The 17,741-nt window shown below is 40.8% G+C and overlaps 1 protein-coding gene across 7 annotated transcripts in view; it reads right to left on the bottom strand.

Moving 5' to 3' along the window:
• The window catches only part of LOC104604140 (Leucine-rich repeat protein kinase family protein), a 37,038-nt gene that overhangs the window by 7,963 nt on the left and 11,334 nt on the right, over positions 1-17,741 (bottom strand). For 6 of the 7 annotated variants that reach the window (XR_736335.3, XR_736336.3, XR_016083042.1 and 3 more), the window contains 3 exons: positions 11,035-11,240; positions 10,860-10,912; positions 8,904-9,015 (listed from right to left, as the gene is read on the bottom strand). Coding sequence is in view for 2 of the 7 variants with exons in the window: in XM_010268383.3 (XP_010266685.1) it covers positions 8,904-9,015; positions 10,860-10,912; positions 11,035-11,240 (371 nt within the window). In the remaining 5 variants the exon portion in view is untranslated. Of the gene's footprint in view, positions 1-8,903; positions 9,016-10,859; positions 10,913-11,034; positions 11,241-17,741 lie in introns of those variants that run through there. The other variant, XM_088899234.1, reaches the window with a different exon arrangement.

Genomic DNA, 17,741 nt, shown 5'->3' with positions numbered 1-17,741 from the left:
TGCTTAGCTAACCCATCTGCAAGAGAGTTTAGCAGAACTCTTCACCCAGCTGTACTTCACTTCCATCCCCTTTGTTAGCCACTTGTAGTTTTTTATTTTCATTGCTGAAGTTCCACAACCCCGCCTTATCCTATTGTAGCCATCCTACTACCACCTGCAAGTCACCTTCAACCACAAGTTTCCTTGTATTCAACTCCTTTGCCTTTCTTATTCCCTCCAGAACCACAAAAATCTCAGCCCTGAGGGAGTGGCCTACCCCTATAGGGCCTGAAAACATAGCTGAAATAACCCCTTTCTCATCCCTGAAGACTCCCCCAATACCAGATTGTCCAAGGTTCCCTCTATTGCTGCCATCAAAGTTCAGTTATACAAAACCATTAGGGGGAGGGGTCCAAGAAGGACTAGTCCCTGTTCTAATCTGAGCAGCATTTGCAATCTCCTTCCAGTTTCTCATCAAGTCATCCAGAGTAAAGTCAGTAAGAAGATCTGAAGTCTTTAACCACTGTGCTGCCCTTAAGTGAATCACCTCTATTACGGTTCCAATACTCCTCTCCTTATCTGATAAGATCCTTGAATTCCTTTCTTCCCACAATGTCCAACACACAGCAGCCCTTATGCATCTCCACATGGCCCTTCCTCTTCTCAAATACCACCTGAAGAAGGATGAATAAAACAGAGTTTGCACAAACATAGGGGGGTTCCCTCTCCTCCCAAAAAGAGAAAAAACCCAGTCCCATATTGTTTTGGCAAAAAAGCAAGCAACTAAAAGGTGATAACCAGTCTCCCCATCAGCTTTCCAGAGAATACACCAGTGCAGGGATAAGCAAATCTTGGGTCTTTTTCTTTGAAGCAAATCACCAGTGTTGAATCTTTCCAAGAAGGCTTCCCAACAAAAACTCCCAACCCTTGGGGGAATAGGCTTACACCAGACCTCTTTCACAGGGAAGGAAGAGCCAATGGAACTATAAGGCTTGAGTTAAGCTTTGGAAAAAGGAGGCACAAGAAAAATAGCCCGAAGAGGAAGAACTCTCAGGGGCTGAATCAATCACACCACCCGATGGCCCTTTCCTAATCCTATGAACATGTTTCACCCTCTTTCCGTGCTTTCCTCTCTGCTATTGACAGTGTTTCCCTTCCTAAGAGTGTTGCAGAAGCTTTACTTGCTCCTGAATGGACGGATGCAATGAAGGAGGAGATCAATGCCCTTCACAAAAATGGCATGTGGGAGCTGGTAGATCTTCCTGAAGGAAAGGAACCTATGGGGTGCAAATGGGTATTCTCTGCGAAACATAAGGCAGATGGCACAGTGGACAGGTACAAGGTCCGGCTAGTTGCAAAAGGTTTTTCATAGGTGTATGGAGTTGATTATGCGGAAACCTTTGCACCTGTAGCAAAAATGAATTCTATTCGAGTCCTCCTTTCTTTAGCAGCAAATCTAGATTGGGAACTTCATCAGTTGGACATTAAAAATACTTTTTTGAATGGTGACTTAGAAGAAGTGTATATGATCCAACCTCCAGGTTTTCGTGCTAAAGGAGATGAGTAAAAAGTATGTAGACTGAAGAAATCTTTGTATGGTTTAAAACAGTCTCCAAGGGCCTGGTTCAATAGGTTACACAATGCAGTTCAACAGATGGGTTTTAAGCAGTGCTAGTCTGACCACACACTCTTTGTGAAGAGAGAGCAAGGAAGAATGGCAGCTTTAATTGTGTGTGTTGATGACATTATTATCACCAGTGATTGGGACTCAGAGATACAAAGATTGAAGAGATGGGTTTTAAGTAGTGCCAGTCTGACCACACACTCTTTGTGAAGAGAGAGCAAGGAAGAATGGCAGCTTTAATTGTGTATGTTGATGACATTATTATCACCGGTGATTGGGACTCAGAGATACAAAGATTGAAGAGATTCTTGGCCACCCAATTTGAAGTGAAGGATTTGGGGCCTTTACGTTATTTCGTTGGAATTGAAGTGGCCCACTCTAATCGGGGTATCTTCATCTCCCAAAGGAAATATGTTCTTGATCTCCTAAAAGATACGGGGAACCTTGGAGCAAAACCTGCTGACACTCCTATAGAAACCACAGGTTCGAGGATTGCAGTGATGAGCCCATAGCAGATATAAAGTAGTACCAAAGATTGGTGGGCAGACTTCTCTACCTATCTATGACAAGACCTGACATTGCGTATGCAGTGGGAGTCCTTAGTTAGTTTATGCATGCTCCCAAGGCCACACACTTGGAGACAACACAAAGTTCTTAGATATTTGAAGAAATTCCTTGGGACAGGACTCCTATTTGGAAAACATGGGCATATGAGAGTTGAGGTTTATACTGGTGCAGATTGGGCTGGTTCTGTGGATGACAAAAAATCTACTAGTGGCTATTGTGCTTTTGTTGGGGGAACCTTGGTTACTTGGAGGAGTAGGAAACAAAGTGTGGTGGCCAGATCGAGTGCAGAAGCTGAATATAGGGCCATGTCTCATGGTGTGGCAGAACTTCTATGGATAAAGAATCTCTTGGGTGAATTGGGCTTTCCTCTCAGTGATCCTATGCCATTATACTGTGACAATAAGGCTGCTATTAACATTTCAACCAACCTTGTTCTCCATGATAGAACTAAACATATAGAGGTTGACAAACACTTCATCAGGGAAAATTTGGAAAAGGAGAAGTTTGCACTCCCTACATCAGCTTTGAGGAACAACTGGTAGGCATCCTTACTAAAGGATTAAATTCCATGCGACACTATAATCTTTGTGACAAGTTGGGGATGATTGATATCTACGCCCCAACTTGAGGGGGAGTGATGAAATCTTAGTTATGTGCCGTAGGGGCACTTTTGTTATTTTAACCTTTTAATTTTTAAGTAGTCGCCCTAACTTATAAATACAAATCCTGGGCACCGCCAGTTTATGTTTTTGGTCTAAATATTTCGCCTCTTCCTTCTCTTCTCTCCTCTCTTCATCTTCTTCTTTCTTCTTCCTTCTTCTTCTCTTCTTCTCCTCTCATCTCTTGATCGAGATCTTTCTTCTTGCCAAAACCAAAGTCCACCACTATCCCATTTACTAACACAAAGTAGTGGCAGTTACTAACACATCCCATGACCCACTTGCACCATTTTCCCCCGAACCCAAAATTTACCATCACTTCCTCCAGAAAAGCCCGATCAACCAAGTCATAGGCCTTTTCTAAGTCCAACTTACAAACCACTCCCTTCTTCCTACCCATCTTAAAATTCTCCAGACTTTCATTTGCAATGAGAATATGATCGATTATTTGCCTCTCCTTCACAAAGGCTCCTTGGTTTGGTGCAATAATGGTAGGTAATACTAGCTTTCGTCTTAGAGACAACACCTTTGCAATTATCTTATACAAACTATTAACCAAGCTGATAGGTTTGAAATCTTTTGGGTGTAAGGCATCCTTCTTCTTTGGGACCAGAGCAATGAAAGTGGAGTACGACCCAGGATTAATCACTCCCCTCCCATAAAACTCATCAAACACTATCATTAAATCCTTTTCCAACATTTCCCAGCAATCCTGATAGAATGCCATTGTAAATCCATCTCATCCCGGAGCTTTTGTTCTCTCCATGGAGAAAACAACTTCCTTTACCTCCTTTACAACTTTTTCTGTTCTCAACCCCAATACTTGGCCAATCCAAACCTTCCAGCCAAACCCTCTCACCTAAAGGTCTCCTAAAGATGGACTTAAAGTGATTTATAAATGCCCCTGCTATCTCCTCCGGATGAGTGAGGATTGAGCCCTCAACTTCCAACCTAGAAATAGAATTCTTCCTCCTCCTGCTACCGCATGAAAAAAAACTTGTATTTTTGTCTCCCTCCTTCAACCATTTACAACGAGATTTCTGTCTCCAACTAATCTCCTCCTTAAGCACACAATCCTCTAGCTACCTCCTTAGTCTCCCTCATTGTTTCTTGTCTTCTTCTCCAAAATCTCCTCTTTCTTCTTTCAAATCTAGGGCCCCTATCTGATCCATCAATGTACTCTTTCTTTCCTCAGTTCTGCCAAACTCCAGTAGATTCCATTCTTTGATCTTTGCTTTCAAGAACTGGAGCTTTTTGTGAAACCTCATACCTTCCCATTCCATTAAAGGGTGACACTCTTCCCACTATTTCCTAACTCTCTTTGTGAATCCTGGGTGATGTAGGCACATATTTTCAAATCTAAATGGGGTTGGCCCATCTCTCCCTCTTTCCTCCTTATAGATCACAATGGGCCATTGGTCGGAGTAAGCCTTGGGAGTGCTCTAGAGGATAAATTGCCCCAATGTATTTCCTAGTCTGTGGAGAAAAGAAACTGATCCAATTTGGAGCAAAGTGGATTCGACTAAAGATTAGACCAGGTGAAAGTCTTATGGGATAAAGGAATCCCCTTAAGTTCAAAGGCATCCACAAATAGGTTGAAATTCCTCATACTTGTAGTAATACTTTGATTGGGATTGTTAGTCTCCTCTATAAATCTAACCACATTGAAGTTCCCTCCCACACACCACAGTCCATCCCACAAACCCCTAACATCACTCAATTCCTCCCATAACTCCACCCTTTCCCTATATTTGTTTGGTCCATATACATTCGTTAGCACCCATTCAAACCCATCCTCTACTTGCTTAAATTTCAGAGAAACTGTGTATTTGCTTATTAATTCCTCCATCCCCATCAACACATCCTCCTTCCACAGTGTCACAACCCCTCCAGAGGATCCCTAGGATGGAGCAGCCATTCATCTAATCCCCCATGTCCTCCATACATTTCTCGCCCATTTGCTATCAAAATCCATTCTCGGGTCCTTTAGTTTACATCCCAATTTACCCACAAATTCTGCAACAGAATCCTCTCTACTGGACTCCTCTAAATTCTCCTTCACCTCCCTCCTACTCTCACCTTCATTCCGCACTCCTTTGCAGTTCATTTTTTCTCACTTCTCCAGGTATCCATTCAATAATTTCCCAAACCAGCTTATTCCTATTTGAAAGGATGAGAGATCCATCATATGGATGTCCGAACCCTGTAGGAAGGTTGGGCGAAATTTCAAAAATTTCTCTCTCTCCCATGTGGGAATCATTCCCGATTTTAGAAAACTGCATTTTCTAGGATCAATCTTGAAACCAAACGGGACCAGATCTGAAACCAAAAGGGAGTAGAGGAATATACCTGATACAGAGTAATAGTAAACTCCCAATGAAGGTGAATACCCAAGGAGAAGGCCAAAGACTTCTTCCACCGAAGATGACACGGTGCGAGGTGAAGTAGAATCAGCAGGACAGTTCTTCAGCAAGAACCGAATTCTTCAACAAGAATATGATGGAGGGCTGGTGAGCATGACTTCAGATTGCCTCTTCTAGCAAAAGGCAATATCAAGAACCGTTCTTGATCACTCCCGCTGGTGGAGATCGAACTGGGTAGGGCGACAAGAGCAGGAACAAGAGCAGAAGAAAGAAGCAGTCGAACTGTATATTGTCTTATCTCTTAATTCAACAGACTATCTGTTGTATATAGAGGTTCGCCCTGCTATCCTATTTATAGCCTTAAAGAGAGGTTCTCCTAATCCTATTAGGAGTTTCCTAATCCAAATCTTTTATTTAGATCTGGACTCTCTTTAAGAGATAAGGATAATCTCTTATTTATCTGTAGATAAAGATCAGCCTTCCTAATCAAATTAGGAGTTTCTTGATCTAAATATTTATTTGGATCTGGACTCTTCAAGTGGATAGGGATAATCCATTATCCTATCTGCTGATCCAAATCCTAGAACCGCCCTCATTTAATTAATCTTATTAAGCCAGTTTGAGTTCGGCTTTAGGCCCATTAAGTCTATGTGCTCACTTAACCTCTTAATCTACTGCCCAGTTGGCTATCCTTGTATCGTGGGACCCAAACATTGATCCACACATCAGCCACATGGATTCAGCCCAGCCTCTTGTTACAAGGCCTGGCCGAATTCACTGTAGGAGACAGTGAACCCCTGAGTCCATCACCATGGGCTCTTAATGGGCCCAACATTTACACTAAATGGTCCTTGGGTCAAGCCACCTTATAAAAACCCAAGGACTATGGACAGATGCAAAATTAGCCCATCAGGTATTACCCTGAATGGTCTTACACTTAACCTCTCAACCCATAATGATTAAACACTGCCCGACAAAGAGGACCTCTCCCTCGGCTGCAAGGTACAGTGCTGCACTCTCTACTCACATGGATCCCGGGAGTTAAAACCTTTTGCAAATATTTTGAAACCATAATATATATATGTACTTCAACGGCTGAAATCAACTACTGACAGTTTTGGTTTCCATCAGAGAGAGTGCATCCCCGATCACTCACTTTGTCCGACAAAGGGGCTGATCTTGTCACTATGATCACCGACTCAGATGAATTCTCGGACTATCCCAATATACCCAGGTTTTGACCCCCTCTAAGGATCTCACTGATTGGCATATCAAAGACAACCCAATCTGACACCTAGTGCAGTATCATAATCGAGTCTAAGGGTCAGGTGTAACATTCTAGTTTTGCCCATCTATCTCCAAGGTCTAGGGCAATACTAGAATTTTGGTCCGGTTCAGGGTTTCAAGAAAACCCACACTGCATGTACCTTAGGTCTCACCCTAGCAACTGAGACAAGCTACCCCAACTAACTTGGCGGCAAATCAGTGTCAGCCTTGGCAAGATAAATCTCCCCAGATCTATCCAACGACTGTGAAGATTCTAAACTAACACGAGTCTCATAAGTATCCAGTTTAAGGGTATTACACAGAAACACACCATAATAATATGAATCAAATATGTACTTTATTCATTTACATTAAATGTCATAATGTACATCATTCTTATTGGAGCTAAGGGCATACACTGTCTAACACTATTCACTTCCCCCATTAACCCTTCCCTATCCTTCATCCCCTTCTCCATGGGTGTACTTCCTGCTAGAGTGGCTTTGCAAACACTAGCTCTCAAATCGGGGCTGAGACAGGAATCTGGAACAAAAGACATTGAGCACTCATTAGTAACAAAAAAAGACTTCACTTGGTTACCTGGGTTTGGGCGAGAAGGTGGAGAGGAGTGAGGACTGATGTTAGCAATCTCCTTTCCCTGTTCAGAGGACTGATCCCTATCTGTTCACTTGGGGTGGTGAGAAGCCAATCCCATCACACGACCATCACTGTGATAACTCTCTATACCCTGCTACTTCTCCTTGTCCAACAACTTCCTACTCTGCCTCAAGTTGTCCTAATTCATTACCCTTATAGTACCTTGCACATCTTGGTACAATAGAGGAGGGTTACTCCTTGCTCGAAGATTCCCCGCCCCCCATCTGCCTGGCCTTGCTCTGTCTTATTTTCCTCCCCCTTTCTGACATTCCATTCAACCATCTCGGCTTGTTGCTCTCCTTCCTCTTGCAGCTGAAACCACCTTCCTAGATTGATGTTTTCTATAGGATCTTCATCACACACACCTTCATTGCCTACACTTCCTACACTTATTGCATATTCTGAACTATCATCAGAGTCATCCGTTTCCTCCTCATCCAAGCTACAGTCGACCCAACCATCATCCTCTTCCTCCCTCTCTTCCATCCTATCCCTCGTATATCGTGGGCTCGGCCTCTTAGACGAGTGGTATTGGACCGTTTCCTTTGACCCCTGGAGAGGGACCCACCAGAGAGAGGTTTCTCTGCCTTGTTCCTGTCGTTGCAAGCCTTTTCGTTCGAGTTGGCCCAAGAAGGAAGAAGATGGACGGGAGTTCCCGTCTATTATCTCCTTAGCTTTACCTCGGTCCACGTGATCACTTAAGTTATCACGTGGGTCGGGTTTCTTCCTATCCTGGCCCTCTGCTGAGCCACCCCTGACCCCGACCGGTTCAGACACCACAGCTCGGCCTAACACACCCAAGCCACAACCTTTCTTGGCCACGTAAGCGTAAGAAAACCCATCCCCCCTTCTTTACTTTTTAATTCAAACCATTTTAAATTAATTTTCTTAATTAGATTTCTTGTCGCTTAGTCTTCCCCTGCCGAAAGTTCAGCTTCCTTCTTTATTTCTCTTTCCATGTCAGTATTTCCCCCCATTCCTCCATCTCCACGTGTCCTTCTCCCTGCTCCATCAGCTTCATCTTCTACCTCCAAACCTCCTCCCCATAGTGACGCTTCAGCTCCTGAAGCCACCCACACCCGATACCATATCCCTTCTGCACAAACCTGAACAAAGCGAGGCAAACAATCTGGTTTGACTCCGGCAATACGAATCTCAAGGGCACGCAAGCTTCGTGAATTAACCTCCAACAGAACTCCCCCCAGCATTTGTGCGGTGCTTCCAACAGTTGGTTCACACCAGAGATTGAAAGGGAGCCCTAAGAGTATAATTAAGACACTTCCTTCACCGAGCTCAATCTCGTTGCAGAGTGGAGTCCTGTTCTGAATCTGGACCAAACCACCATCCACAGAGACTGTTGTGAATAGATCGATTAGCCCTAGATTAGTTCTAGGTGAAGAAAGAAGAAAGAAGAAGAAGAAGAACCAACATCATCAAAACCAGTTTTATTAAGAACCATAATGAAGTTAAAGACTGATTTGCAAAAATTTTCCATTACTGAATGGACACACGTTCTTTCTGTCTTTCCCCTTGTACATAACATCAAATTCTTCAAACGTAGAAAATGGCTCCTCATTGGTTTTCATTTCATACAGAATACCATCATATTAAACTTTCCCTTGTCATTGATTTGTGCTAAGACAAAGCTCCTTAATATAAACTAGGTCTTATTTCCATTTATTTCTTTTCCATTCTATCTATTTATCATGTATATACATACATATATAAGCAAAAGAAAATTGTGTTGCTAGAAAAGAATTAACTGATAATGAAGGAAACAACATCTACCTGATCTTTAAGAGCATCCACATCATGCTGGGATGTGATTGGTCTTCCAGTAACAATTTCCAGCAAGATTACTCCAAACTCATAAACATCAATCTTATCTTCATGTTTTATCCTGCAATCAGTATGAATTAGATTAATTAGGATATCTATGGGGAAGAGAAAGCCACAAAAAAAGTATTTTGAATAAATTAAACTTGTTATTCTTAGACTTGATTACAGAATTACAGGACATTTACCCATGATATTCTCTTCATACCAGAACAAGCATCTATAACATATCCAAGAATTTACGTCTGAAAATGCATTATTGTTGAACATGTTCCTTGTCCACATGATAATATTAAGCACAATCATGGGTTTGATGGAAACAAGAAAAGGAGAAGCTGATGGAAAATAAACAAACCACAAGAACACAATATTTTTACATGGTTTGGCAGGATGCCTACAACTACAGACAAAGATAATTGGAATAATTCACTATTAATCAAGGAGATTATAATGAAACCAAAATCCAAAAAAATGCCAACGAAAAAAATCTCTTCCAAGAAAAACACCCACTATAAAATTCTTCCCATGAGAAACACAATTCTGATACCAAATCATAGTTCCCCATCTCGCAAAAAGAGACCTACATAAAAAAATCCAAAAAACCAAAATATAGGAAAAAAACTACATAAAACCCACAAAACCCATAAATAGGAAACAACCAAGAAGAACCTCCCATGCAGAACTAAAGTCTCACTTAAAATAGCGTTTAACCATGTATTTGTAGATGTCCAAGGAATTAATTCCTAGTTCCATAAGAAAACCCCAAAGAATAATAGTATCAGTCTCCAAATAGAAATCTTCCCAAAAGAAAGCTACAAATACACATGTATATAATGGCATAAATATAAGGCTCTAAAAGAATAGGGCGAAGACCAAAGAAAATATGGTCTGAAGTGGTAAAAATGTTAAGAACTTAAAACTTCACATAAAACATGTCTCTTGAAGTCTTGATAGAGCATAATGGCAGGACCAGTATTTTAATGGCATGCCTAAGTGCACAGGTAAGGCACATTTTAGGCACTCAGGTTCTGCCCTTTTCAAAAGGCACACACCAGTTTGTCTAGGCATGCATCTGGTACGCCTTGCACCTAAGGTGTGTTTCTTTTTACAACTGTCTTTCTTTTTGTGGATTCTTCATGTTTTACACTTTTGTAATGGTTTCTGATCTACTGTATTACCTGTTGTTGTTATTTGTACACTAGTAACGATCCATTAACTTTTAAAATAAGCAAAAAGAAAGACCTTTCAAATACTTAAAGCCTTAGTTATTGCAAATAGTATCTTTTTTTGGGGGGTCAGCAAAAGAGATTCATTAAATTAAAATCTGAAGCAATCAAGCAAAGTACAAATATTGGAGCACTCCAACCAACCCCACAAATAGGATCATAAATAGCAAAATTTTCGCTAAAGAAGCAACAACCATACAACTAAAACTTGACCCCTAATCCTAAAACGGAATGAATTGCAACTAAAACCACAAAACTAATTATTTGTTGGATGCTTGATGCACTTTGGTACAATCCACATATGTTTGCTTTCACTTCCAAATTTTCACTTAGAATATGCTATGTTTATCAGTTCATATATTTTAGTTTGAGGACAATAGGCTTTTTAAAAGATCTAATTTCTTTTAAAAGACGTGTTTTCATTTTCTAATATATTAACTGTTTTGTATTTTTATTTTGACTTTCTTTTTTCAAAATTTTGCACCTTGCTTTGACAAGGTGTGTGCCTCACCTTGCACCTTGCACCTTGGGTGCTAAAGGCCCTTGCATTTTTCTTATGCCTTGCACTTTTAAAACATTAGGCAGGACAGGTTTCATGTAGCCCACACCCCAAATAGTTGGAATTTTGTGTATTCTAGACTATGTTTGACATAATTTAGCTTGAAAAGGGTTCAGTCAAAACCTTCCAGCAATGCTATACTCTTTTGATACACTAGAAGAAACTCCTCCACCTACCTGCAAGGTATATGAAATTACCAAAAGCAGACCATCAACCCTGAATCAATTTCCTAAAGCAAATTCAAGACTTCAATGCATCAACAGGGGATCAAAAATATAGGATCTTTATCTGGACATACCTTTCCCATATTCTCTGCTAATAAAGGCAGGTTATAGCTGCTAATTTTAGCAACAAGGTTTTGATCCAACAAAATATCTGTTATTTTCAGATTATTTGAAAATACACCAGGCACAATCCCTGTATGAAGAAATTGTATACCCTTTGCTATGCCAATGGCAGCTGCTATCCTTTGTGTCCAGGTAAGTGTTTGTCCTGCAAGACCCTCTGCAAAATGAAAGATATAAATAAATTCAACTACAGGTGGAAAATATAATATAACTACAAAGATGACAGGACAGAACCTGCCTTCCCCATCCATGCAACAGATGCGTTTCATATAGCTCCTTCCTTCTATTTATATCATTCACTTAATTTCAGATCTTTAAGGCTTATTTTATTGCTGTTTATTGTACTATTACTTTCTGTTCTTATGTGTTGAAATATAGTTTCTAGTTGATATAAGTTCTTTTTGTTTACTTTATTTATTTTTGTTCTGTTACTGTAATTTTTCTGTTACAGCATTCTTGTTTCTGTTAATGATGTATAGGTGGCAAGAGTAGTTTGGTAATTGTACCATATTATAAAGGATCTTATAAATACCAATGATTAGGGGTCAGCAATCTAACTTTTCTGCTCCCTTATTTCTTTCATTCTTTCTGCCCTTTCTTTCTCTGTTCTTTTTTTTTTTTTGATAATCGAATGAAAGATTTATTAGATGTGAAAAAAGTTTATAATCAGCATAGAGAGAAGTGTGAGATGAGGCCTCCCCTTACAATAAACTTTACTCCAAAACTAAACAACTACAAAGCAACCCAGAATAACTGTTCCCGATAAGCCCCTTGTTTAGCAAAACCATCTGCCAATGCATTTGCCAATCTGCTTACCCAATGAAAACTCACTGTTATATCCCTTGTTAACCAAGTGATTCTTTACAAAATCCCTGTATACTCCAAATGACAGTATTCAGATCCAAAAACCATCCTATAACCACCTTAGAATCTCCTTCAACTAATAAATTATGCACCCCAAATTGATTAGCAATCTGAATTCTCTGTATATCAGCCAATAATTCCACCTGGTAGAATCCCCTTCTCCCACAGGTCCTGTAAAAAAGGCTATGATATTGCTGTCCTCATTTTTCAGAACTCCTATACCTTCCAGTGGAGGTGACCAAACTATTTTAACAATATATTTCTTGGTTGAAGCTGACTTACAAGCCTTATCTGAGGAATTGGATTATTACAAGGTTATTCATGGAGGGATACTGAAGCTGAACAATACTAGATTTTGAAAAATCAAGATAGGGTGTTTGAATTTTTATCTGGGCAGAATTCAAAATTTGAGACAATCAGAATGCAGCTATTGGAAGGGGAGATGTCCCATCTATTGATGAAGTGTAATTCATCATTCAGGAGGACGCCACTAGGAGGGTTGCTATGAAGACTGATGTAGAACATTCTTTTCTTGTTTCTATAACTGGGAGAAATGAAACATCAGAAAGAAGCAAGTAACTAACAAGATAAAGATCATTTGATGTGAATGTTGAGAAGTCTCTTGTTCCTACCAAGTTCTCTACCACTACTACTGACAGGGATGGCACTTTTCCCCATCCCCAACGGGTACCTGACTTCCCCGACCTGATGGGGTCGGGGATGGTGATTGCTTTGGCGGGGTGGGGATGGGGATGTGGATTAATAGGGATCCCCAACCGTGGTTGGGGTCAGGGATGGGGACTGAGGTCCCCACCCTGCCCCGACCCCAATTATAAATATATTATATATTATTCATATTAAATATATATTATTATATAGATGATATTATTTATATTATATATATATATGAAAATATATTTAAAATATTGTTTATATTTTAAAATTTTTATTTATTTTAAGTAAATTTATTTTTCAAAAATTATTGTTAACTAAAAAATTTCGAGGATTCGGGTCCCTGCGGGGAACCCATCCCCATTGGGGATTGGGGATGGAGGACAACTTCTATCCACAATGAGGATGGGGATTTATTTCAAAATTGGAGTCGATGACAGGGAATATGATCCTAGCCCTGAACCCACCCTGTCGCCATTCCTAACTACTAAAAATTCTTGAACCTTCACATTTCCAAGGAAGAATCAACTTATTTGAGTTGTCTCTTTGCTCAACTTAAAGCTAACAATGGCAGTGCTTCTCCTTCTGGTGGTGTCAGAACATCTACCTCCAGATGAGTGCTTACAATCAAATAAAAGGTTGATGGTGTTAGAATGCTTGAGTCAGGGGTATTTTGGTCATTCTGGATTATTTGCTTGAGAGTGAAAGGTCTATTGTATCTGAGTTTAAGTTATATGTCCCATCTTCTATGAGGGACAAAATGGTCTTTCTTGTAACTCTATGTTTTTTGAATAAATACAAGTGGGTCAACTAGGGGAGAGTGATTTTGACTCTCTTCTAGTCTGGCCAAACCTTTTCTTTCTTCTTCTTCTTCTTCTTCTTCTTCTTCTTCTTTCTCTTTTCTTTCTTCTTTTCTACTTCAACCTAGAATCTGCTAGGGTTTACTTACATGGTATCAGAGTTGTAAGGTCGTATCCTCATTTCTTTCTTGCTGTTGTTCTCTTTCTGGGTTCGCCGCCAACTTTCACAGTCATCTTCCTCTTTTTCGACTGACCTGAGTGGAGGTTCGATAAGGGGCTGAAAAGGAGCTGTCGTTTTGTGGGCCTGGAGGTGAGAATGCCTCCGGTCGTTGCTGTGGTGGTCGTTGGAGTGGTATACTAAACCCTCTATTCAGTATCGAAGAGGGCTGAATGTGGACAGGTATGAACACTACTGTTGTTTGTCCAAGTAAGGGACTGTGAATGTTTTCTTTTTGTTTCAAAAGTTGGTTGTGGTGATGCTCAGTGTGACTGATATGCATTTCAGTCGTGTTCCTCTGCATTTCTCTTCATATGTATGTTGAAAGAAGAGTTGTCGACTGCTGAAGTTCACAACAGCAGTAAATTGGTGGTGGTTGTGTCGTGGTGATTGGTGTATCTATGTTCCAAAATATTTAAAAGTGATCTCCTATACCTTGTGTGTAATCAGTTCTGCAGTGTGCAGCCCAAGTGTTTGATGTGAGGATTGAGTGATTTCAGTCTTAGTGTGTTGATGGTGAATGGTTCTGCAGTGTGCAGCCCAGGTGTTTGATGTGAAGACTGAGTGATTTCAGCCTTAGTGTGGTGTGTAATGTGTATTTAAAGAAGCTAGAATTGGTGGTGTTATAAGTGAGATAAGTCTTGTGAAAGAGTGTGAGGTTGTGTTGTATATTTGAAGGTGAAATAATTAAGATGGCTTCATTTGAAAATGGGAATGATAACAAAACAAGTGCCATGCTTTCTCCAAACTATCTAAGTGTTCAAATGACATCCATCAAGCTGAATGGTGAGAATTATGTACAATGGGCAAAATCTGTGGAGGTGTTCTTGAAGGCCAAGAGGAAGGTAAAACATGTAAGAGAGGAGAAACCTCCCTCTGATTCCCCTGGGTTCAATGACTGGGAACAAGAAGATGCACAGATAATGACATGGCTCTAGAACAACATGGAACCAAAGATTAGTGTGAACTTCATGTTCCTAGATACAGCTAAGGAAATTTGGGATCATGCTAAGAAGTTGTACCAAGAGTATTTCAATTTGAAGCAAGGGAGTCAAAGCTTAGAAGAGTACTATGCAAGTTTGAGGAACATTCGTAATGAGCTCAATGTGTATCATCCTCTAACATCAGATGTTCAGATCCAACAACAGCAACGTGAGCAGCTTGATGTGACAAGGTTTCTTGTGGGGTTGAAGGCTGAGTATGAGCCTATCAGAGCACAAATATTGGGAGGATCTGCTCTTCCCTCACTTGAAGAAGTTTTTGCTCGTCTTAAGAGGACATCCATTAAGTCGGTAGAACATTCTTCTCTCTCTAACAGATCTGGTTTGGTAGTGACTAAAGGGGGTGGTCGTGGAAATAGAAGTGGTGGTGTCAGGAGTGGACTCCCAAGCAACCGTGGTGGTCACATGTTTAGCAGGGCTAGTGGTCGAACTGGAGGCCGAGACTCAGGGGGAGGCCGAGGAAGAGGAAGGAGTAATACTCAGAGAAGGTGTACACATTGTGGTTTAAAGGGGCACACAGTTAATTTCTGCTATGATTTGCGTGGTGCACCCAACACTTGTGCTAACCATGCTATGACTAAGGGTAGTGACACAATTACTGAAAGTTAGCAAACTGACCCAATCCCCTCCACATCTACTTGTGCTTCTGAGAAGGAAATGGTGAGTGTACCACGTGCAGTATATGAGCAGTTCATTCAAACATCTCAGCAGAACACCGCTACACTTGCCCATTCAGGTATGGCTTGCTTAGCTTCCAAAGACTCAAACTGGATCATTAACTCCAGGGCCTCGGACCATATGTCTGGGACTCATGATGCATTTTCTTCCCTTTCCCACTCCTCCACACCTCAAACAGTTACACTTGCTAATGGTTCTACATCTCCTATCTGTGGTGTTGATGATATTAATCTCTCCTCCTTGCCTTTATCATCTGTTTTATATGTTCCTAAGTTTCCTTTTAACCTTATGTCTGTCAGCAGATTAACCAAGTCTCTTAATTGTTCTGTAACCTTCTATCCTTCTTCTTGTGTGTTTCAGGATCTCAAGACGTGGAGGAAGATTGATGGAGGGCATGAAGCAGGTGGATTATATTACCTTGATGGTGGTGGTCCTCCAGTAGCTTTTCAGTCATCTCTCACTCCTCTTCAATGGCACTACAGACTTGGTCATCCTTCTCTTAAGGCCTTGAAGTTACTGGTTCCTTCCTTGAGTCATCTTTCTTCGTTAGATTGTGAGTCATGTCAATTGGGTAAACATCATAGAGTCTCATTTAGTCCAAGAGTTGATAGTCGTGTCTCAATTCCTTTTTTTTAGTTCATTTTGATGTATGGGGTCTAATTAAAATGGTGTCATACAATGGGTATAAGTATTTTGTAATCTTTGTTGATGACTTTTCAAGGATGACATGGATTTATCTTATGAAAGATCGTAGTGAGTTATTCCCTATTTTTTAAAAATTTTATGCCGAAATACACACTCAATTTGGTGTTCATATTAAAATTCTTCGCTCCGATAATGCCAAAGAATACAACTCCTCACCATTTCAGCAATACCTAGAACATCATGGGATCATTCATCAAACTTCTTGTGCCTACACCCCACAACAGAACGATGTAGCTGAACGAAAAAATCGACATCTTCTTGAAACTGCTCGATCCTTAATGATTAATATGAATGTCCCAAAACATTTTTGGAGTGATGCTGTTCTCACATCCTGTTTTCTGATCAATCGGATGCCCATGTCAATCCTTGGAAGTCAATCCCCTTTCTCCGTGTTGTTTCCCACTTTATCTCCATTTCCTCTTACCCCAAGAATCTTTGGCTGTGTTTGTTTTGTTCAACACTTGGGGCCTGGGTTAGACAAGCTAGATGCTCGCGCTACTAAGTGTATCTTTCTTGGCTACTCAAGGACTCAGAAAGGGTATAAGTGTTATAACCCAAAATCCCATAAATCGTTTGTGTGCTCTGATGTCACCTTCTTTGAGTCAGTTCCGTTCTTCTCAGATGCTAGGGTCTCTTCCTCTCCCTCTATGGTTCCCCTTCTTGTACCTGTTGTGGACATCCTTCCAGTAGCTCCTGTTTCTACTACAGATGCACATCCTATGCCTGTTACTATTGAGAAGCCGCCAATCACTCAAGTGTATACCCGCAAAAGTGCATCGGGCCCTCCTCCACTTCAGCCCCTGTCGACAGATCTTGCTACTGTTCCTTCTCCTTCAGATCCTGATCTTCCTATTGCTCTACGAAAAGGTAAACGTACTTGTACTTCTCACCCCATTTCACACTATGTTTCTACTGCTCACCTTTCTGCTTTTCATTGCAAATTTATATCATTACTCTCATATGTTCCCATTCCCAAGACTGTTCAGTAAGCTCTTGCCTCCCCAGGGTGGCGGCAAGCCATGGAAGAAGAACTCTCTGCTCTACAACATAATCACACATGGGAACTCACCGCTCTTCCTTCCAGTAAGCACACAGCTGGGTGTAAATGGGTCTACACAGTGAAGTATCTTCCTGATGGCAATGTGGAGCGATTGAAAGCGAGGTTGGTGGCCAAGGGTTATTCTCAGATGTATGGTGTGGACTATATGGAGACATTTCCTCCTGTGGCTAAGATTGGTTCAGTTCGGGTGCTGATTTCATTAGCTGCTATGTATGATTGGCCTCTTGTACAACTTGACATCAAAAATGCCTTCCTACATGGTGATCTCGTTGAGGAGGTGTATATGGAGCAACCACCAGGGTTTGTTGCTCAGGGGGAGTCTGGCAAGGTGTGTAGGCTCAAAAAGGCAATTTATGGACTGAAACAATCTCCACGTGCTTGGTTTGGCAGGTTCAGTGAAGTGATGAAAGCCTTTGGGATGAAACAATGTTAGGTTGATCATTCTGTGTTCATCTATAACTCAAAGGATGGGAAAATCTTGCTAGTCGTGTACGTGGATGATATTGTCATAACTGGGAGTGATAGCAATGGAATCAACAGGTTGAAGAAATTCTTATAGGATCACTTCAATATGAAAGATCTGGGGAAGCTGAAATATTTCTTAGGAATAGAGGTTGCGAGGTCAAAACATGGGATCAACCTATGTCAGAGAAAATATGTT

The sequence above is a fragment of the Nelumbo nucifera genome, chromosome 2, assembly GCF_055504915.1.
Source record: "Nelumbo nucifera cultivar China Antique chromosome 2, China Antique-T2T, whole genome shotgun sequence".
NCBI classification, from domain to species: Eukaryota; Viridiplantae; Streptophyta; class Magnoliopsida; order Proteales; family Nelumbonaceae; genus Nelumbo; species Nelumbo nucifera.
This window is presented reverse-complemented; position numbering and strand designations above follow the sequence as displayed.